This window comes from Falco peregrinus, chromosome 2 (genome assembly GCF_023634155.1).
Source record: "Falco peregrinus isolate bFalPer1 chromosome 2, bFalPer1.pri, whole genome shotgun sequence".
Lineage (NCBI taxonomy): Eukaryota > Metazoa > Chordata > Aves > Falconiformes > Falconidae > Falco > Falco peregrinus.
In genome coordinates this window covers 109328679-109345743 of record NC_073722.1, presented here as the reverse complement: position 1 = coordinate 109345743, position 17065 = coordinate 109328679, and the positions used below count along the sequence as shown (strand labels likewise).

The 17065-nt window shown below is 49.0% G+C and overlaps 1 protein-coding gene across 2 annotated transcripts in view; it reads right to left on the bottom strand.

Annotated features, from left to right (window-relative positions):
• The window catches only part of RPH3AL (rabphilin 3A like (without C2 domains)), a 51651-nt gene extending 34818 nt beyond the window's left edge, over window positions 1-16833 (bottom strand). The window contains exons 1-5 of one of the 2 annotated variants that reach the window (XM_055796914.1): window positions 16651-16833; window positions 8663-8774; window positions 7206-7349; window positions 5055-5184; window positions 836-922 (exon numbers count right to left, since the gene is read on the bottom strand). In XM_055796914.1, the coding sequence (XP_055652889.1) occupies window positions 836-922; window positions 5055-5184; window positions 7206-7349; window positions 8663-8739 (438 nt within the window). In that variant the 5' untranslated portion in view covers window positions 8740-8774; window positions 16651-16833. The remainder of the gene's footprint in view (window positions 1-835; window positions 923-5054; window positions 5185-7205; window positions 7350-8662; window positions 8775-16650) is intronic. The other variant, XM_005233661.3, reaches the window with a different exon arrangement.
• Window positions 16834-17065: the final 232 nt, after the last annotated feature.

Below are 17065 nucleotides of genomic sequence, written 5' to 3'. Positions count from 1 at the left end.
GCTAAGTTTCCACAACTAACATAAAAAAAATTCAGCATCTCAAAAGCCTGCACAAATGTTCTCACTACACTTCAAAAACTGATTTAGCAGAGCACCCAGGTTTCACAGTTGGTTGCAGTGGTCAGAAATAGCTGCACTGGATTGATGTTCAAGGACCACAAGCAAAAGCCCAAAATAAATTGATGGGAACAAGAGAAAATCCTTCTGTAATCACAGAACAAATTCATTGACTTCACTGTGGAGCAGTGAGCCCGGATGTTGGTGGATGCTAGCTGGCAGACAAGAACTGAGGCAGGCCATCACTTTTTGCAGTGTAAAGTCAAGGATGAAGGACATAAAAATTTAGAGACCTGCATTAGAAGTCTTACACACTGGCAAGTTATAGGATTTTGCAGGCAGGGAGGAAAACAGACTTAAAAGCTGCAATCCTAGTTATTTTTAGAGGGACAAATATTGCAGCTATGCTCTAGATCCCTCCAGCTGTATTAAAGAACCAATGTTAGCCAGGTTTATTTGCCAAAGAGCTAGGAGGGAAGGAGCACAGTAGCTGAAGGTACCAGTCTCTTTATGACCATAGCTAGAGAAATGCCACAAAGCCATAGAGGTTGCAAGGGCTTTTGTGTTTTTTTTTCCCTCCGCCCCCTCATAAACCAAAGTTGCCACTGCTGTGTGTATTCATTGAGCCTGCCTGGCTTCTAGCCAAGCCTCCCAAACCTCACCCCCAGGCTCCCCTCCAAGTGCTCAGGCACAGAGAAAAGCCCACCCGCACTCAGCACAGGCTTGGGGCAGGTAGATGCATGCTGCTGAGCCCCATCTCTCCATAGTTGTATTTTACCTCTCTCTGTTCACTGCAGATCTTGCACAGCCAAAGAGGACGTTTCTGGGCTCCAAAGGTTTCTATTCCACACTTGGTGCAAACTTTCTGAAACAAGGGGAGAGAAAAAAAAAGGAAAGAAAAAAATAGATGGCATTAGCAACTCCTCACAGCCATACAGCCCTTGGAAAAGAGAAGGTTGAGAAGCATCTGTCCCAACAGTTCTATTTTGCTTTCCTTAAAAACCTAAACATGGCACAATTTTCTTATTTATCCTGGAGGACCACTGATCACAGGAAGCTGCTGCAGGCCTATACGGACATGAGACAAAGACAGATCTACAACACATCCTTGACTCCAGGGCAAGAAGAGAACCAGACAGGGCAATCAAACCCCAAAACCAACAGGCATATTTCCAGAGCGTTTTTTTTTATTCCTCTAAATCCTAAAACCCAATCACTGTGCCATGGAAAGCAGCTGTAGCCAAGTACAAAACAAGCATGAGTTTGTGCAAGACTGGAAATCCTCTCCTCCTTTCCCTCACATACATAGTCTTAAACCCCATGGCCTCCCCTCCATTTCAGCATGCACTCACAGCTATTGATTTGTGGCTCCTTAGGCAGCAGGCACAACCATGCCTACATGCACGTTTCCGGAGCAGAATACTTGATAGCACCGCACAGCCTCTATTGCTGCACAAGGGAACTTTCATGTCTCCGCTGGCATTACAAGCCATTTACAACCTGAATCACCTAATATTATATAATGAAGCTGATGTATATCAGGCTTGGCTTACAGCTTGAATGAGAAATTGCATGAATTCTTTGATCCTCACAGAGCAAAAGCTACTCACAAGAGGGCCCTGGAGAGCAAAACCTTGCTTAGAGAGACATGTGAATTTAATCTCCCCAGATAAGGTTTTACATATCCCCCTAACCAGGCTGCTCCTCCTCTGAGCCAGGAGGTCTGTGTCCAGGAACGAAGGTCTGTGGCTCACTTAGCCCTCAGTGCCCATGGCTGGAAGGGGAGGAGAGCAGCAGAACAATGGTACCTGAGGCAATGGTTTCATTGCATGAATAAACACACCCAACTACTTTGGTTAGTGCTGTCCAGAGGCAGGTCTGTCCCTGACTCATGCTGCACAGAGAGCAGGAGGCGGCATCAGCAGCCCCAAAGAGGCTGGTACTCCTCTCCATCTATCTGTTCCTGTCCTCACCCTCATCCTCCCAGAGAAATAAGGAACAACCTATTGGGTCTGGTACATCAGTACTCAACATGGTGCTACCCAAGCGAAGGGGAACTGCAGATGCAGTTAGCAGATACCACCTGAACTACCCCAAATTCTCCCTCCCTCACCCCAAAATCTGAGGGAGCAACTCAAGTCTTAAATACCCTCAAAGATCCCAGTCCCCACGCATATAGCACATTCAAACACTCCCTCTAGTGGAAGATTCCAAGTGATTTTATTCCTAGACATAAATTTTGAAAGTTTCAATAAAACTCAGGACCTTCCTCCTCCCCTTCTCTGCAGGCCAACTGGAAAATTGAGCATCACTCACAACCCCTCAAAAGATGACATAAAAATCAAGGACATTAAACTCAGCCCCATTCCTCATTAAATACAAGATAAAGCACTTTCCTACTTCTACTTCACCTTTTATACGTAATACTGATACCCTCCACATTGTAAATACATATTATGCTTTGCCTAACTCCTGCTGTTGCTAACACATCTGGATTTGCATACATCTTTGTCTTGCCATAATGCATTTATTTCTATGCTAATAAAAATATTAAAAACATTCTTTATAAAACAGAAAGTGGCACTTAAGAAAATCCATCAGGATACAAGAAATACAGAACCTCTATTCAGCAGAAAGGACTTGCTGAAGCTAAGTTCTTTGCTACGTTTCAGATGCATCATTACAACTACTCCTGTTTTAATAACTTTTTTATTTTAGATATAAATATATATATAAAGTATAAATAAATATATAAATAAAAACACACTTTTAATAACTCCTGAATTAAACAGGCTGCAGTGAGATGGTTACAGAGCAATGTTAGCAAGAAAAATATGAACTTTAAAAATCCCTAATTCCCTGACAAGTCATTGCTTACTGCATACAGCACTGCACAAGTGATGGATATCCCCGGATGAAAGGGAACAAGTAACGGTCCATTCTGTGTGCTCTGCCAAAAGGTTGACTGCTCCCTGAGTTCACCCCACAACATTAAAAGGCAGCAAGGGGAGAAGCCCAGGGCACCCAGTCAGCATTGTCCTAAGCCTGCACACGCTAAAAGTGCTGCAAAATGCACACTGGAAAAGTAGGGCCTCACCTTAAATCAACCTGGATATGAATGCTCCTGAACTGCCCAACAGACTCCAGACAAAAAGGGAATAAACGTTTAAACAAATAAACAAACCAGCCCTTCTCTGGAGTTTGCTGGTCACAGCCTTCCTGGACCCTAGGGCTCATGCCACCCCAATAGCTTCGGGGTTACTACCTATAACTGCAAATGGACAGGGCAGGGAAGTGTCTGAATCAGCTTTTGCCTCCCCATTAGTGTATGGGGCTCACAGGAAGGAGGTTAAAAAGCACTGTGGCAATTTGACCTAGCTGGCTTTGGACAAGGTGAAAGCAGAATTGCCAAGGGAAAAAGACAAGAACACAGCACATCCTGTTGTTCTGCATGCTTGAAATGCAGGAAACAGCTAGCCGTCTCCTGTCTGCCATCCAGCCCCATTATTCTCCACAGGCGCATGTGGGCAAAGCCCGCGCTCCTCTCCCAGAGAGCTGCCCTGTAGCTCCCATTCAAACCAGACCTTTCACTTCCCAATACCTCACCCTGCTTCCTTCCCCATTCCTTCCTAAAAAGCTACCTTCTCCCTAGCTTAGGACCCAGGGGTTCAAAGATTTGTGTTTTCTTTCCCAGTCGCTGCCTTACAAGCAATCTTCTGCATAACCCCTGCTTCAGTCAAGCTACTTCTGCAAATTCGATCCAGTGGAGAAACTCACTCAACAACAAAGCCAGCACAGCTCAAAGCAGCTCCCTGCCCATTGAGCACATGTAGAGGCACACTGGGACCTCGGTTCTGACTGCAAGGGGCACACACTTTCCCTCCCTCTCTTAAACGAGCTCAAAGCTCAGCAGTGCTGTAGCCAACTGTGGACCAGTGCAGGCTCAGCCTGGTGGCCTGCACTGCATGAGAACTGCATCTCACAAACTCCAGCAATGCCAGCACAAAAGGTTCTCCATCATGGCCTGCATGGCTGCTTAACCACAGAGGTGCACCACTCCGCAGTAAAGGAACAGGTTTTACTCAGTGGGGTCCTGTAGGCTCCATGGGACATCTCCTCAGCAACAAGGTGGGTGACATCAGCAAGTGTGTCCTTGGATCTAGTACCCACCAGTGACATAGTCAGCACAAGCTGCTCCCTTCTGCTCCACCACCACCAAGTCAGGAACACTCCTGCTCCCAGCAGGTAGCCTCACCTCTCCCCAGGCAACACACTGTGGCAGTCACTTACAGAGGTGTCTCCCCAGGGAAAGATGGGCTTCAAGTGAAGGAAAAACAGCCTCCCAGCAGAGGGAGGATAAAGTGGTTGCCTTGGAGATCATCATTTCCACAGCAATAGAGATTAACCCCTTGGCTGCAGAATCTAGACAAGAAACAATCGCCCCCCAGGGCACTGGCAGAACCAGCAGCCTCCCCGAAAACTGATGCTGCCTTTCAAACAGCACCCATGCAGTCCTGCCAACACCACACACACAGAGGCAGTCACTGATGCATAGGCTAATTTCTGTACCAGTTGGAAAACTTACACTGGTTTGGAACTTGAAGACAGACTTGAGTCCTCTGAAGAGAGGTGTTACTGGAAGGTCTAAAGACAGACCTTGCAGTAAACAATAGTAAAACAGAGACTTTTTAATGAATTGTCTCTGATGGCTGTGCATTTCTGCCCCTTCTCCTACTCTGTAAACCTGAAGTGGGAGATCCAGAGGGGGCTGATGCACCCCATCTCAGTACTAAGTGAAGTTCAGGCACTTTAGGATCCTGAGGAATAAGATAACCAGTATGTGAGAGAAAACCTAATGATCTGACAGCACCGACCTAGACAAGAGGGGCTAAGGTAAGTTAAGTCTGCAGAGCTATTTAAGTTCCAAGAGGCCTGGCAGCCTTTCCTAGACAGGTCTGCTACCAGGAACCAGCAGGAACCTGTGTGACCAAACTCACCTTTTTGCAATCCTGACAAAATACTGATGTGCTACCCAGTAGCCCGAGCAGTTCACCGCAGAGCAGACACTGGGAGAGGCCATTCCCCATCGCGTTCTTTCTCATGTTCTCCAGCCGCTCCACCAGGCACCTGCAGGGGAAGAGGCAGAGCAGAGGTCACAGCACTCACCTTGGAAACTGAAGCACACAGTATTGAGGCATGCTGAAAATGTGCAGAAGTGTGCTCCAAACCCAACCTACCTTTACTTCTGTTCAGTTTTGTGCCCCTTGCTGGGACCATATGTACCTTCACTTCAGTCTCTGCACTCATTGTCTCCTGTCAGATGGTTCTTGGTCTTCAAGGGATACAAACCCAGGGGATGCTCACCAAGCCCAGAATAATCAAAACTACAAACACCACTGAGAGGCCTGACTCAACTAGTGGGTGTAAGGCAGACAGCTCACAAGAAGGGCTTGATCCTACACCCTTCAGGAGCATGTTGTGTCACTGGGGCCACAGTCTCAGCACAATGATTTCCTGCCTGTAGAGCAGGAAAAGCCTTAGCACTCGAATCAGGGCAAGTCAGACAGCACCAGGAAAGGGCAGAGGAGTTAGACCTGCCAAGCCCTGCTCCATTTTTACATATACTCCCTGAAAGCAGCACTTCAGGCACATGACCTGCCCACATCCCATTAGAAGCAGGAAGGTCCAGACTGAAGCCATCAGACCAAAATGAGCCCAGCAGCAGTACAGGAATGCCAGTAACTACTCCCTGCTTTGTTCAACAGCCCGCTTGGAAGACAGGAAACACATATCACGTATGTATGCACAATGTCCGCAGCAGCAGGACTACGAAAGGGAAGGAAGGCAGGATAAGCAATTAAAATGCAGGATGTGGAGAGCATGCAGAGCAAGGCTGCTGTCATGAGATCACTGCCTGGCAATCTTCAGGCATCCATTTGTAGAAGGAGACTATAACAGCCAGGCCATTTATCAGAGGCAGCGACCAGCTGCAGCCATGTGTGTGCATGCGGCTCAGGGAAGAAACGCAATCCTACTGCCCATGCAACCCCGTTCTCATTAGCACTAATGTCCCATCAACCAAGTCCCATACTGAGAGGAAGGCAAGGTCTGTTTGAAAGAGGTACTGCCTACGGTGATGAGGTCAGACAGCACAGCCAGGCTGAGCCATCATTACCGAATCTGTGATCCTTGACTTCAGCACAAGAGAAGTCCCAGGAGTTAACAAAGGCATTTCAAAGAATGCTTCGGCACAGGAACAGCAAGGGTCTCACTTTCTGCAGCTACACCAACAACCGCACAGGAACGATCAGCCCCTCGGGGTCACTGGTTGCTTCTGGGGCTGCTGGGATCTCCCATATATCACACAAACATCACCGTCAGTTCTTGCTAGCACTCCCTAACGTGCACTGCACAGGGACAGAGCAAAGCGCAGGGGCAGGAAGCTAGGCCTGCTGGACACAGGCTGGGAGCCACCGGGGTTTCCTGCCTTATGAACATGAAACATTGCTGGGAAATGCTGCAGGTCTGCCAAACTCTCCAGCTTTAAAGTCAGGCACTGTAGGATGACCACAGAAACAGCTGAGGCCAGACCTCCAACGGGACTGAAAGCAAATGGAAATCTGCAGCAGCAAAATGATGCCCGTAAATTAAATAACCCAAGCTAGCAAACCCCTTCCAGAGGCCTCAGCCAACTAGAAAATGAACTCATTCACTGCTCCAGGCAAAGTCCCAGGGGGCTGCCGCAGACAAGGGAAAACCTAACTGTGCTGCCAGCAGTGGTTTCTGAGCCATGCCGTCCACTAGCAGTGGGTGCAGCTGCACAGCTCGGCATCTTCCCCAGCCTCTTCCAGAGCCACTGGGGCAGCTGCCTGAGAGCACAGGCTGTATTTCCAGGGACTGTGTCAGTGGCTGCAACCACAGCAAGGCTCAAAGAAGGCATGAGAAAGGCCTGACACATGGAGAAAAGAAAAACATCACAGCCTTCCAAATGTTCATCACCTCCAAACAAGCAACATGGGAGGGGAAAATAACTGATCTAAGGCACGCTCTGACTGATGGAGGCTGAGCTCAGGCAGCTGGGAGAGCCACTCCTCTGTCTGTGCTGACCTTTCCTTCTGAGGGAAGGGGACAAATGAACGTGACTGTACCCGATGCGCTGCTGCTCTATTATGTCCAATTTCTCCGCCTTGCGGATGACTTCTAGAATGACTTCAAGTTCCTGTGGGCTCAGAGCCTGCATCTTCCTCTGCTTCTCAGTCTGGAACGTGTGCACTGACCAGCCCGTCTGGAGCCTGTGGGAGGGGGGGGAGAGAAGAATTAAGCTGTGAAAGGAAAGCACAAAACCCCTGCCCTGCCTCACAGGCCAAAGCAGGAGTCTCTTCTCACTGACCAGATCACCACATCACCGAGTGCTGCACTGTCTCTCCCTGCCCTTTCTGCTCCAGTCTGTAATTTACCACTCCATGTTCTCACTCCCGTTTGGCGCTGCCAATAAAGGAAACTAGTACACCTAGGGCTGGCTATCCTGGGAGTACTATTGCAGAGGTGCATGCTGATGCCAGACACCAGAAATGCCAACAGCAGACTCCCGAACACAGGGATTACCTGCACCCTTCTCCCTCCAGATCACACGTTTCTAAGGTACTCAGTTCAAACACACAAATGACCAGGCACACTTGGAAATATAAAACTTGGCAACTTCCTCCTTTGGTCTAATCCAGGCCCACAAAAGGACTTCAGCAAGCCACTTCCCTCTATGCCTCACATACAGCAGCTGACATTTCTCCTTAGCTCACTTGGGGACAGGCAGGAGCTTTCACAGCTCAATTAATTACCATTCAGTAGGGGTTTAGAGGTCACTGGATAAAGTCACAGCTGCTAGCAGAATGCAGGGCACTATCAGACACAGCTGTCTTAATGAGGCTTTCAGGTGAAGGCTGGGGAAGTGGCAGTGGTGTGCACTGTTCACAGTCAGACAGTCCCCTCAGATACAGGGTGACCTCCTGTTTTTTAACACTCTACAGCAGGCGGACCCCAGAGGTTCAGACAAGGGCAGAGGTGGCCACGGCACAGTACTGGCTGCCACAGAATGAAAGCACCCAAGAAACAAATGTAACTCTAGTGCTTGACTCATCTCCATCCCTTTTGTCTTCAGGTTATGCAGTAATTTAACTTCAGAGGAAAATAAGATCAAATGACAAGTTCCTAAAACAAAAGAATGCTGGCAGCTGGGGGATGTTATCAATTATATTTAGGGTGCTGCAGAGATATGAGCCTGACTCCAAGCCCTTACTCTCACTTAGGGGAGAACTGGTGGGAGGGATGGACTTCCACTACACCCTAGACCACACATCAGCCCCGCTGCAAACTCCACTGCAGGCTGGCAGCACCAAGCAGCTGCCAAGCACCAAGCCTTAGATTAGCAGGCTCCTGTCCCACCCAAGCAGCACACTTCCAGGGTACAGAGGGGTCTGTGTGACAGGCAAATTCCAGCCTCCCAGCTGGGCTGTGGATGAGGCCAGTGGCCCCGTGCTACACACAGATACCAGGAAACCATACAGGCCAGAGGTGAGGCTGGAAGGAGAGGAGGGTGGTGAGGACTCACTTGGCACGCAGTGCCAGCTGCCGGTCGTTGGGGCACACCCACTGGCCCGTCCCACTGCCAAAAATCATGTCAGCCATGGCACCAGGCTGGGGAGGAGGGGCAAGGATCACACCTGTAAGAAGAAAACACCAGTATTGAGCATAGCTGCCACTCCATCCTCAAGAAAGCACAGGGCAGCACTCAGCACAGACTCATTAACCAACCCAAAGGGCCACTCTTCTGGCAAGCAAAATATAAGTGATCTGCTGGCATCGCACACAGTGGAATTAGACAGATTCTCACCCACAGACAGCGATAAAAACATACCATCATCCTCATAAAATACCTCCAAATACCCTGAAGCCAATAAATTCTTTCAAATATCCTGAAGCCCATAAATACCTTCAAATAACTTGAAGACAAGGCTGAAGTTTAGATTTTATGGTACACTGAAAAGGAGCCAGAGACTCTTTATCAGTTCTGATTTTTCATTTCAAACTAGAGAAGAGCATTGTTTGTAAGAATAATCTCTGCCCCATCACCTCTAAAGCCCCAATGCTGCAGTACTGACTGACACGAGAAAGCCACTCTAAAGGACACAAAGAAGCTAGTCGCTTTTTTTACCTCTTAATGGGGTAACAAACAAAAACCCACGCGACAATCAGCATGAATAGTGGCAAGTCATTTCGTTCATTAAAACGGCCTCCATAATAGCCTGATATTTATAACTACAGCCTACAATAGCAGCTTGTTTGCATTCTCTGATGTTTAAGACAGCACCTCTTGCAGCAGATCTCCTGCTGCAGCTCCTGTAACCAGCATGGTCACACCAGTGATTCCTTGTGTTCAGTGACAATTTCACTGTGAACTGATCAGCAGAGGCAGCAATAGCCAGTTTCCATACACTCATGGGAGAAACAGAGAAACGCATCCCCAAAAGAGACTTTGCAGCTAAGCAGTTCTGAGTCCTACCAGCAGCTCAGACGAACAGAAAGCACCACGGGACAGGGGCAGCCAAAGATTTCAGTGGAGCAAAACCAGTCTTGATGTACCAAGCTTTTCTCCAGCTGGATTCGCTCACCAGAAGAGCAAGCATCTCACAAGCCCCAGTGCATAAATTTTCAGGTATTAATACCTACCCTCCCCAGAGGGTAAGTTTTTTGTCAGCTTTGAAACCATACCTGCTTGGCAACGCTAACATGTTTAATGCTCTTTGGCAAACACCAATCAGATACAACACCAGGCAAGATGTATCACCTGCCAACTGTGCAGTAGTTCCCAAGAAAACACATGTGGTAGTCTCAAACCACAGCACACTTACTGCAGCAGTGCCTGTGGTTCAGTACGCTGCACCTATGCTTGCTGTCTATTGCCGACACACAGAGCTTTCTGCTCCTGTGCCAGGCAGAGAGGCATCACTGGCTGGATGGCCTTGGCCCTCTTACACAGGCAGGCACATAGTTTGTGCAAATTGATCTCTCTCTTCAAGTGCTGAGCTCACAGGGACCACACACACCACTCACCCCCCAGCACAGAAACACTAACCCATGTTAGAGAACTGATAGCTATCTCCTGCCAAACTCCACCTCAGCCTTGACAGCCAAAACAGTTACAAACTACGAACCAGTTCCCTCCCCTCTAACCATTCAATTTCTAGAGTCTGAAAACTCAGCAGTTAGAACAGGCAGGAGAGAAGAGGAAGAATTCCACAGGAAGCACAGATTTCTTTCTGTGCAAGGGTACAGATGGATAAAAAGGGTGGAGGTTGTAACAATTCAACATAATGCTCAGCAGCACTGTCCACCTGTACAGCAAAGTGAGCCATGGAGGGGATGGGAGGCTACAGAAAAGGTTTGGCAGAGAAAGACAGTTGAGACAGGAAGGAAGACAGCAATTTTTTTAAACCTGTACTACATTAGTTAAGGTGATCACTTTTGAAATGGATCATCCCTAGAAGAAATTTCTGAACCTGGCATCTTCAATTTACCAGCTACTTTCCCTGCTTTGCCCAGTGCCACACATACTGTGGGTTTGCATTTCCATTTTGTCCCAGAACACCTCCTGTTCTTTTCCATCTTCTTAATGATTGCAGGCGAGGAGAGAACGAAGTCCCCACACATGTCCCACAGCAGCTCGCACACAGGGGAGCAATCAGGCACTAACAGCAAAGGAATACAGAAGCTTCCACCCCCCACGCCAGTGTTAGAAGCAGAAAGAAGCTACAATTTCACACAGAACAGCTGACCTGGGATTTTCCAGACATTTTCCAAGCCTGTGATGTGTTGTTACAGGACTATATGTACATGTACCCCCACACACAAATGCATACATTAAATTACTCTTCAGATACACCACTCACTCTTTTCTCCCACTCACATACACCTGAAGAATAGCACAGCCCACACACTCCACGTCCACTGGCAAGGCTCAATACATGCAACCATATCGATCTGACCAGCACTTGGAAGCTGTGGCATGTTTAGCATAAAAGCTAGAGCTGGAGATGAACTCTACGCCAAGGTCAGGGCAGAGGAGTTTGCCAGCAGCTGTGCTTTCAGGCTGGAAAGCTGTGCTGAATACATCTGCCCCTTCTCAGCAGAGCTTTATCTGCTCTAACAGAGCTGAAGGCAAGTTAGAATAGAGCACATCAGCTACACGTTTTTCTCAGGAGAGACCTAAACACATTCTCCAGCCTCATACCACAGTGCACTTTTCTCAGCATGACTGAACAAAAACAAGCAATGTCATGCTCTTTTGCCTCTTGTTACCCAGCATATGCTTTCTGTTCTCCACCACTCCCTAAGTAGCATCTACAAAGAGAGAAGGAACACAGAACGCAGCCTAGAGATCCATCATATCCCAAAACAGTCTTTAGATTACTCCTTGTATTTACAGGAGAATTTTCTTCTGGCAGCACTGGGTATCTGCTGCTCCCTCTGATGTAAACTGGCATTGCAGGTGGCTTTGCACCTTTGCCTCTGAAAAAAAGCCTGGTGTGGTCTGACACAACTACCTCAGAGAAGCAAACAAGAATGACATGGGACTGCAGGCCACAGTCTGCTGGGGTGGAAACAGGAGCACTAGCAGGACTGGAGGGAAAGGAATATCTTGCATGGCCACCGGAATGATGCCAGAGAAACGGTATGAGTATCTGGAAGGCATGAAGCATCCTCCCTCTTATCTCTGTACAGGACAAAAAGTACGGTGAAATCAGTCTCATCAGAAACACCAAGATAGCAAAACCACGCCAGCCCAGGGAGTCGTTTCTATGGGCTGTGGTGAAACATCCCCCTCTTGCCATCAGCCTCTACTCCATACTCGCTCAAAAATACTCCAGTTAACACCCACCTCACTGAGCCACCCCCTCCCAGTCCTCTGCTCCTCTCAACAAGCTAACAAACGGCAGAAGCAGTCAGTCTCTAGCATCAAGAGAAAGCCACAGCTCTTGGCCCACCTGCAAGTATACTGCATACAGAGTAATGGGGAAGTACAAGTACTTAGTGTTACAGAAAGAAAACCTCCCACTCCAAGATTCTGCTTTTTACTTGAATTAAAAATTAAAAGGGAGCTCTTATAGACACTCTACCACCTGCTTTAAAAACACTCCACCTGTTTGTTCCTCTCCTATGATGAAGGAAGTCATGTGAAACAAAACCTCATTAAATCTAATTCCACCTGGCTGCCCCTGGCACAGAAGCTAAGGGGAGGGCTGCAAGAAAGGAGCACTGCCCTGCAGCAAGCAAACCCCTTGCATGGGGCCAGGAGCATTTCAGAGGATGCAGAACTGAGCACATCCCTGCCTGCAGCTCTGATGTAGCACTGCCTCTGCTGTTTCCCTGACGAGACTTGGACTCCTGCAGCCAGAGAACAAAGCACCCGAGACTTCAGTCTGCAAGAGAGATGTCTTCCAGTGGGATCAGAGTCAAGGGAACAGTGGCAGGGTCACACTGTTGATTTGGCCCCACTTCACTGCAGACTGACCACAGGACAACAAAGTGAGCAGGATCTTTCCCACCAGATAGTCCCCATGTGGCCTGGAGGATGAAGGTGGGCTGCAGCCAGCTGTGGAGTGGCACATCCTCCAGGCACAGGCTGGGGAGAGGCAAATGCCCTACACCCTACTACACCACCAAACTGCACAGCCATGGATCCTGCAGCAGGCACATCTTCCCAAAGCAGCAGCAGAACAGCAGTGGGAAGTGCTTCCGGATGTACTCCTGCTCCGCATTCCAACAGCCTGTACATTCAGCACCAACTACAACTGGTGGCCGCAATGGCAGAAGGTTGCCATGTTGGCACGTCCCATATCTAGCCCTGGCTGACAGCAGTACACAGGCACAGCCCTTTGACACGATGCTCTCCAAGGAATTTCAGGCTCTTCTCTGAAGAAAGGCCAGTTTTGTCAGCAGAACAGCAACATCATTTATGTCTACCTTAACAACAGATCACAGTTGTTGTAGGTCATGCCAGAGGTCCAGTGAGCACAGCACCTGCTACCTGACCAGCTCCAAGAGCAGATGCTTAAAGAAGAGTATAAGAACAGAGCACAACACAGCAATACCCTCCCAGCCTCCAGAGATTCCTAGATCATGTACTCCCTGAGCCTGGCTGTAGCTCTGTATTTAACACCCTCAACGTTTTTCTGTCCCAAATTTATCAGCCTGCTTTTTCAGCTCACGTACACTTTTAGCATCATCTTGCTACACCAAGTCCCTTCCCCACTCCTCCACCTCAAACATTTTGACTTTATCTTGACTACATCAAAGTTAAAACTGCAGGGTCTTGTTGACATTGAGGTGGTCACTGCAGTAGAAAACACCTCCTCATGGCAGCAAAAGCACAGTCTGCACGAGCCCTCCTGCAGCTGGGCTGACTACAGGTGCCCACAAAGCATTATTCATTGGAGCCCTGCAAATACAAAAATGTCCTAAACAGGCCCATAAGGAGCTCTCCAGTCAGCTTTCAATTGCCTGGTTATTTCAGCTAAGCAGCTCATGCCTATATTAATTTTTTTTAATAGGCAATTAATTAAGCTTTTTTTTTTAAATACTTCATTTAAAAAATAAAAATTAAACAGTTGGCCAGAGATGAGTTTCCAATTCCCAAGCTGAGCTGTGCTGGTGTAATTAACTCTCCTGCTTCGAGGGCATAGCCACCCCCAGGACTCCCAGCTTGCACCAGGTACTGTGCTGGCCTGTTTTTCCTTTTAGCTGCTGCTCCCTCAAAGAGGCAGTGTAATTACTCTTTGCTCCGAACACCAGACCCCATTATCCCTGGGAAACCTTAGCAACTAAGTGAGTGTTTGCTCTTGTTGCTATGACAGAGGATAAATGACTAGCAGAAACAGATAAGGTTAACCCAGTCTCTGCCTCCCACCCACCACCAGCCAGTCCCTTTTCCTCCCAGACACTAGTTGGGCAGCAGGGAGACAAGTATGAGCAGGCAGAGAAAGGCTATTTAGTCCAGACACAACTTTTCCTCTCATGTTTTTAAGATTGTAGTGCCACAGTTGCGTTCTAAAGCACAAGACTGCTTTAAAGTGACAGAATAACCCTTGGGGCTGTAGAAGCATGGCAGAAGGCACACACTTGACTTTCAAGATACAGCCAAGTCTCAGAGCCAGAGAAGGGGAGTAACTATGCCGGTACAAGTGCTGGCCTAAATCAGGGCTTTGTTAAAGTTTTTCTCACACACAAACCACTTCAGACTGCCCCTTCACACCTACATTTAGCAGTCTGTCTGCCATTCCTGTGGCAAAGGAGCATGCTGTAAGCATCAACGTTTTATAGGGGCTAAGCAGGCAGGCAGAACAGACACAGCGGACCCAAGCAATCCTCGCCACCTTCCTGCTCCCAGCTCTCAGAAAGGCAGAAAGCTGGGCCAGCACACAGGGGCACAGCTGAGCAACGACCTTTTACCATTTCTTACTTTGACAAACCCCCACAACAGTGCAAACTCTTAGCAGCAGATAGAGAGCCGAGCAACACAGGGAATCCAATATGATCAGACTTGACTTGCAGCTCTGAAGTTTGGGCCAACAGAGACAAGGAAAACACAATGTCCAAATATACACCACAAAGCCTTGGCAAGCTTTGGCACAACTTAAGCAGCCAGTAAGATAGACTTTCTCCAGTCTGTCTCCCTTTTAACGCAACACCATGAAAGCTCAATGCACCAGTGCCAGCAAAATAGGGAAAATCTCAGAGCTGTGCATTCAGATCTGGTTGGCCCAGCCTGAATCAAAAACAAACTGGCTGTAGCACACAGAAAGTGAGAGGTGTCATTATCACATAAAGCCAAGCTGGAAAAGGAGCAAGTGAGGATGAGGTCTGGGAGGAAAATATGGCAGGTTCCCATGCACTAGAGCTGCTTCCCAATCCTAGCAGCAGTGGCAAGAAGCCTAACTACTTTTAAGACAGAGCTTGTTAAAGAGCTTATAAAATACAGTGCCCTGGAGATCCACACCAGTCCTATGAGTAGGAAGATAAAATCAGCTCTACAGGAAAACTGACATACAGTACCAACAATCCTGTATTAATGAGAGGCACTTACTAGCATGACTATTTGATATATGGTAAGCTATAAAGAATCAGGTTTTGCCCAAGCAAAGCAGTCTTCTGGCTCCCCAGCACCCTGTGATGCTGAGGAGGAAAGCCAGCACTGTTGTACCTGCCAAGGTGTATCTTTATTTATCAGACTTTGGCCCTACTTCCTTCTGATCTCCAGCCAGGCAGGTGCCCTTGTGTAAAGTGAATAATTCATGAAGACAGCAGGCTCTTTCTGACTCACTTTCTGCGGCAGGTTGATCTGGCATAGGCCTAGGAGAGGCAAATTAGCATTTAAATGGCCAATTAGAGAGACTCATTTCACTATTCTGATATGCTAAAAAGTTCAGGAGGCCTTCTTTGGCTAAGGTTGGCAGGGGTGGAATAGGCACCTCCCAGCCTCCAGAGAAGCATCAAGTTTCTTAGAAAGAATTGGACATAGCAGGGAAGTACTGAGCACGGGCCAGTGTTTGTCAAGGAATCCTTTGCAGGAGAACTGCATGCCAGCCTATTTCACTGGTAACCTCAAGTGAACCAGGAAAAGCACAGTTCACGGCCAGCAGAGAAACATTGCTGAGCAGCCTGATTCCAGGCCTTGCCAAAAACTCACTGTCCAGGGCAGCTCTGAGCCACAGGCCTGCCATCACATCTGGAGGATGAAATATCCTTTCTCAGCATCCTTAAGCTACAGTATTCATTTCAGGCATCCCAGGAAGCCTTTCAACAACACACAAACATGGCCAGCAGTAACTCCAAGGCCTTTACCATCCTGTATCACCCTGATCATTGCTGATATGAGCAAAAAGAAAGCCGTGGGCTTTGACCAGGCCGAGGAACACCTGACCCAAGCTGCAGCAGATTAAGACCACTGGGGATGGGCACAGCATGTCAATCTTACTTGCACATACAACAGCACCCATCACTCCGTGTCAGAGCACACAAAGAACCACGACAATCCATCCTCTGCAAGATGCACACTGTGGTTCCCACTACACAACATGCACAAACCCAACAGCTCTCTAAAGCACACTGGGCCTGAAATTCTTTTCAGCGGAGCATGTCACTTAACTTTCCACTTCTGGCTCGCTTCCCCCCCCTCACCTCTCTCACATTGTGTTACCTTCACGAGGCTTAACTCCACCTAAATTCAGCCAAGTTCACCTTGCTGTGTTTCTGGACTGCTTTCAGCAGCACTTTTTAGATAGGACTCTCACACCAGTGGAGCTCCAGCTCTGGCTGCCCCAGCCCCCCCCAAAAGCTGCTCCCCCATCCCAGCTCGCCGGGGGAAGGGGCTGTACCCCACAGGCCCCACACACGGCCGTTTTCCCGCAGTTGTCCTGGCAGCCTCTACGTACCAACACCTAAAACTCTGCTTGAAACTCCGCACGAAGCGTCCGTGCGCCCTGCCGGCAGGGGCCTGCACCACCCGCTCCCTGCGGCGCAGCGTCCCCCCCACGCACCCACCTGCCCTCCGGCCTCGCCCCACTCGCTCACCCGGCCTCGCTGCCCCGGCAAAACTCGCGGCCGGCTCCACCACGGGCCACGCTGGGACGCGACGCAGAGCCGCTCCCCCCCCGCCGCCGGGACAACGCGGAAACGGAGCGCACCTGCGCTGCGCCGCGCCGCCGCCTCCGCCAGCCCCGGCGGCACCGCCCGCGCCCCCGCCGGCCCGGGCACCCCCTGGCGGCGCCGCGCCGCACACGCCCCGCCAGCGCCGGCCGCCGAGGCCCACAGCGGAGCCGCCCGGTGGGGCTGCGGGCCGCTGGGACCGGCCGGCCGCGCCCGGGAGCCCCAGAGCAGAATAACAACCCACTGGAAAAAAAACAACCCACCAAAACAAACTAGGAACAAGGAAAGCCCGTACCGAAATAAACCTCAA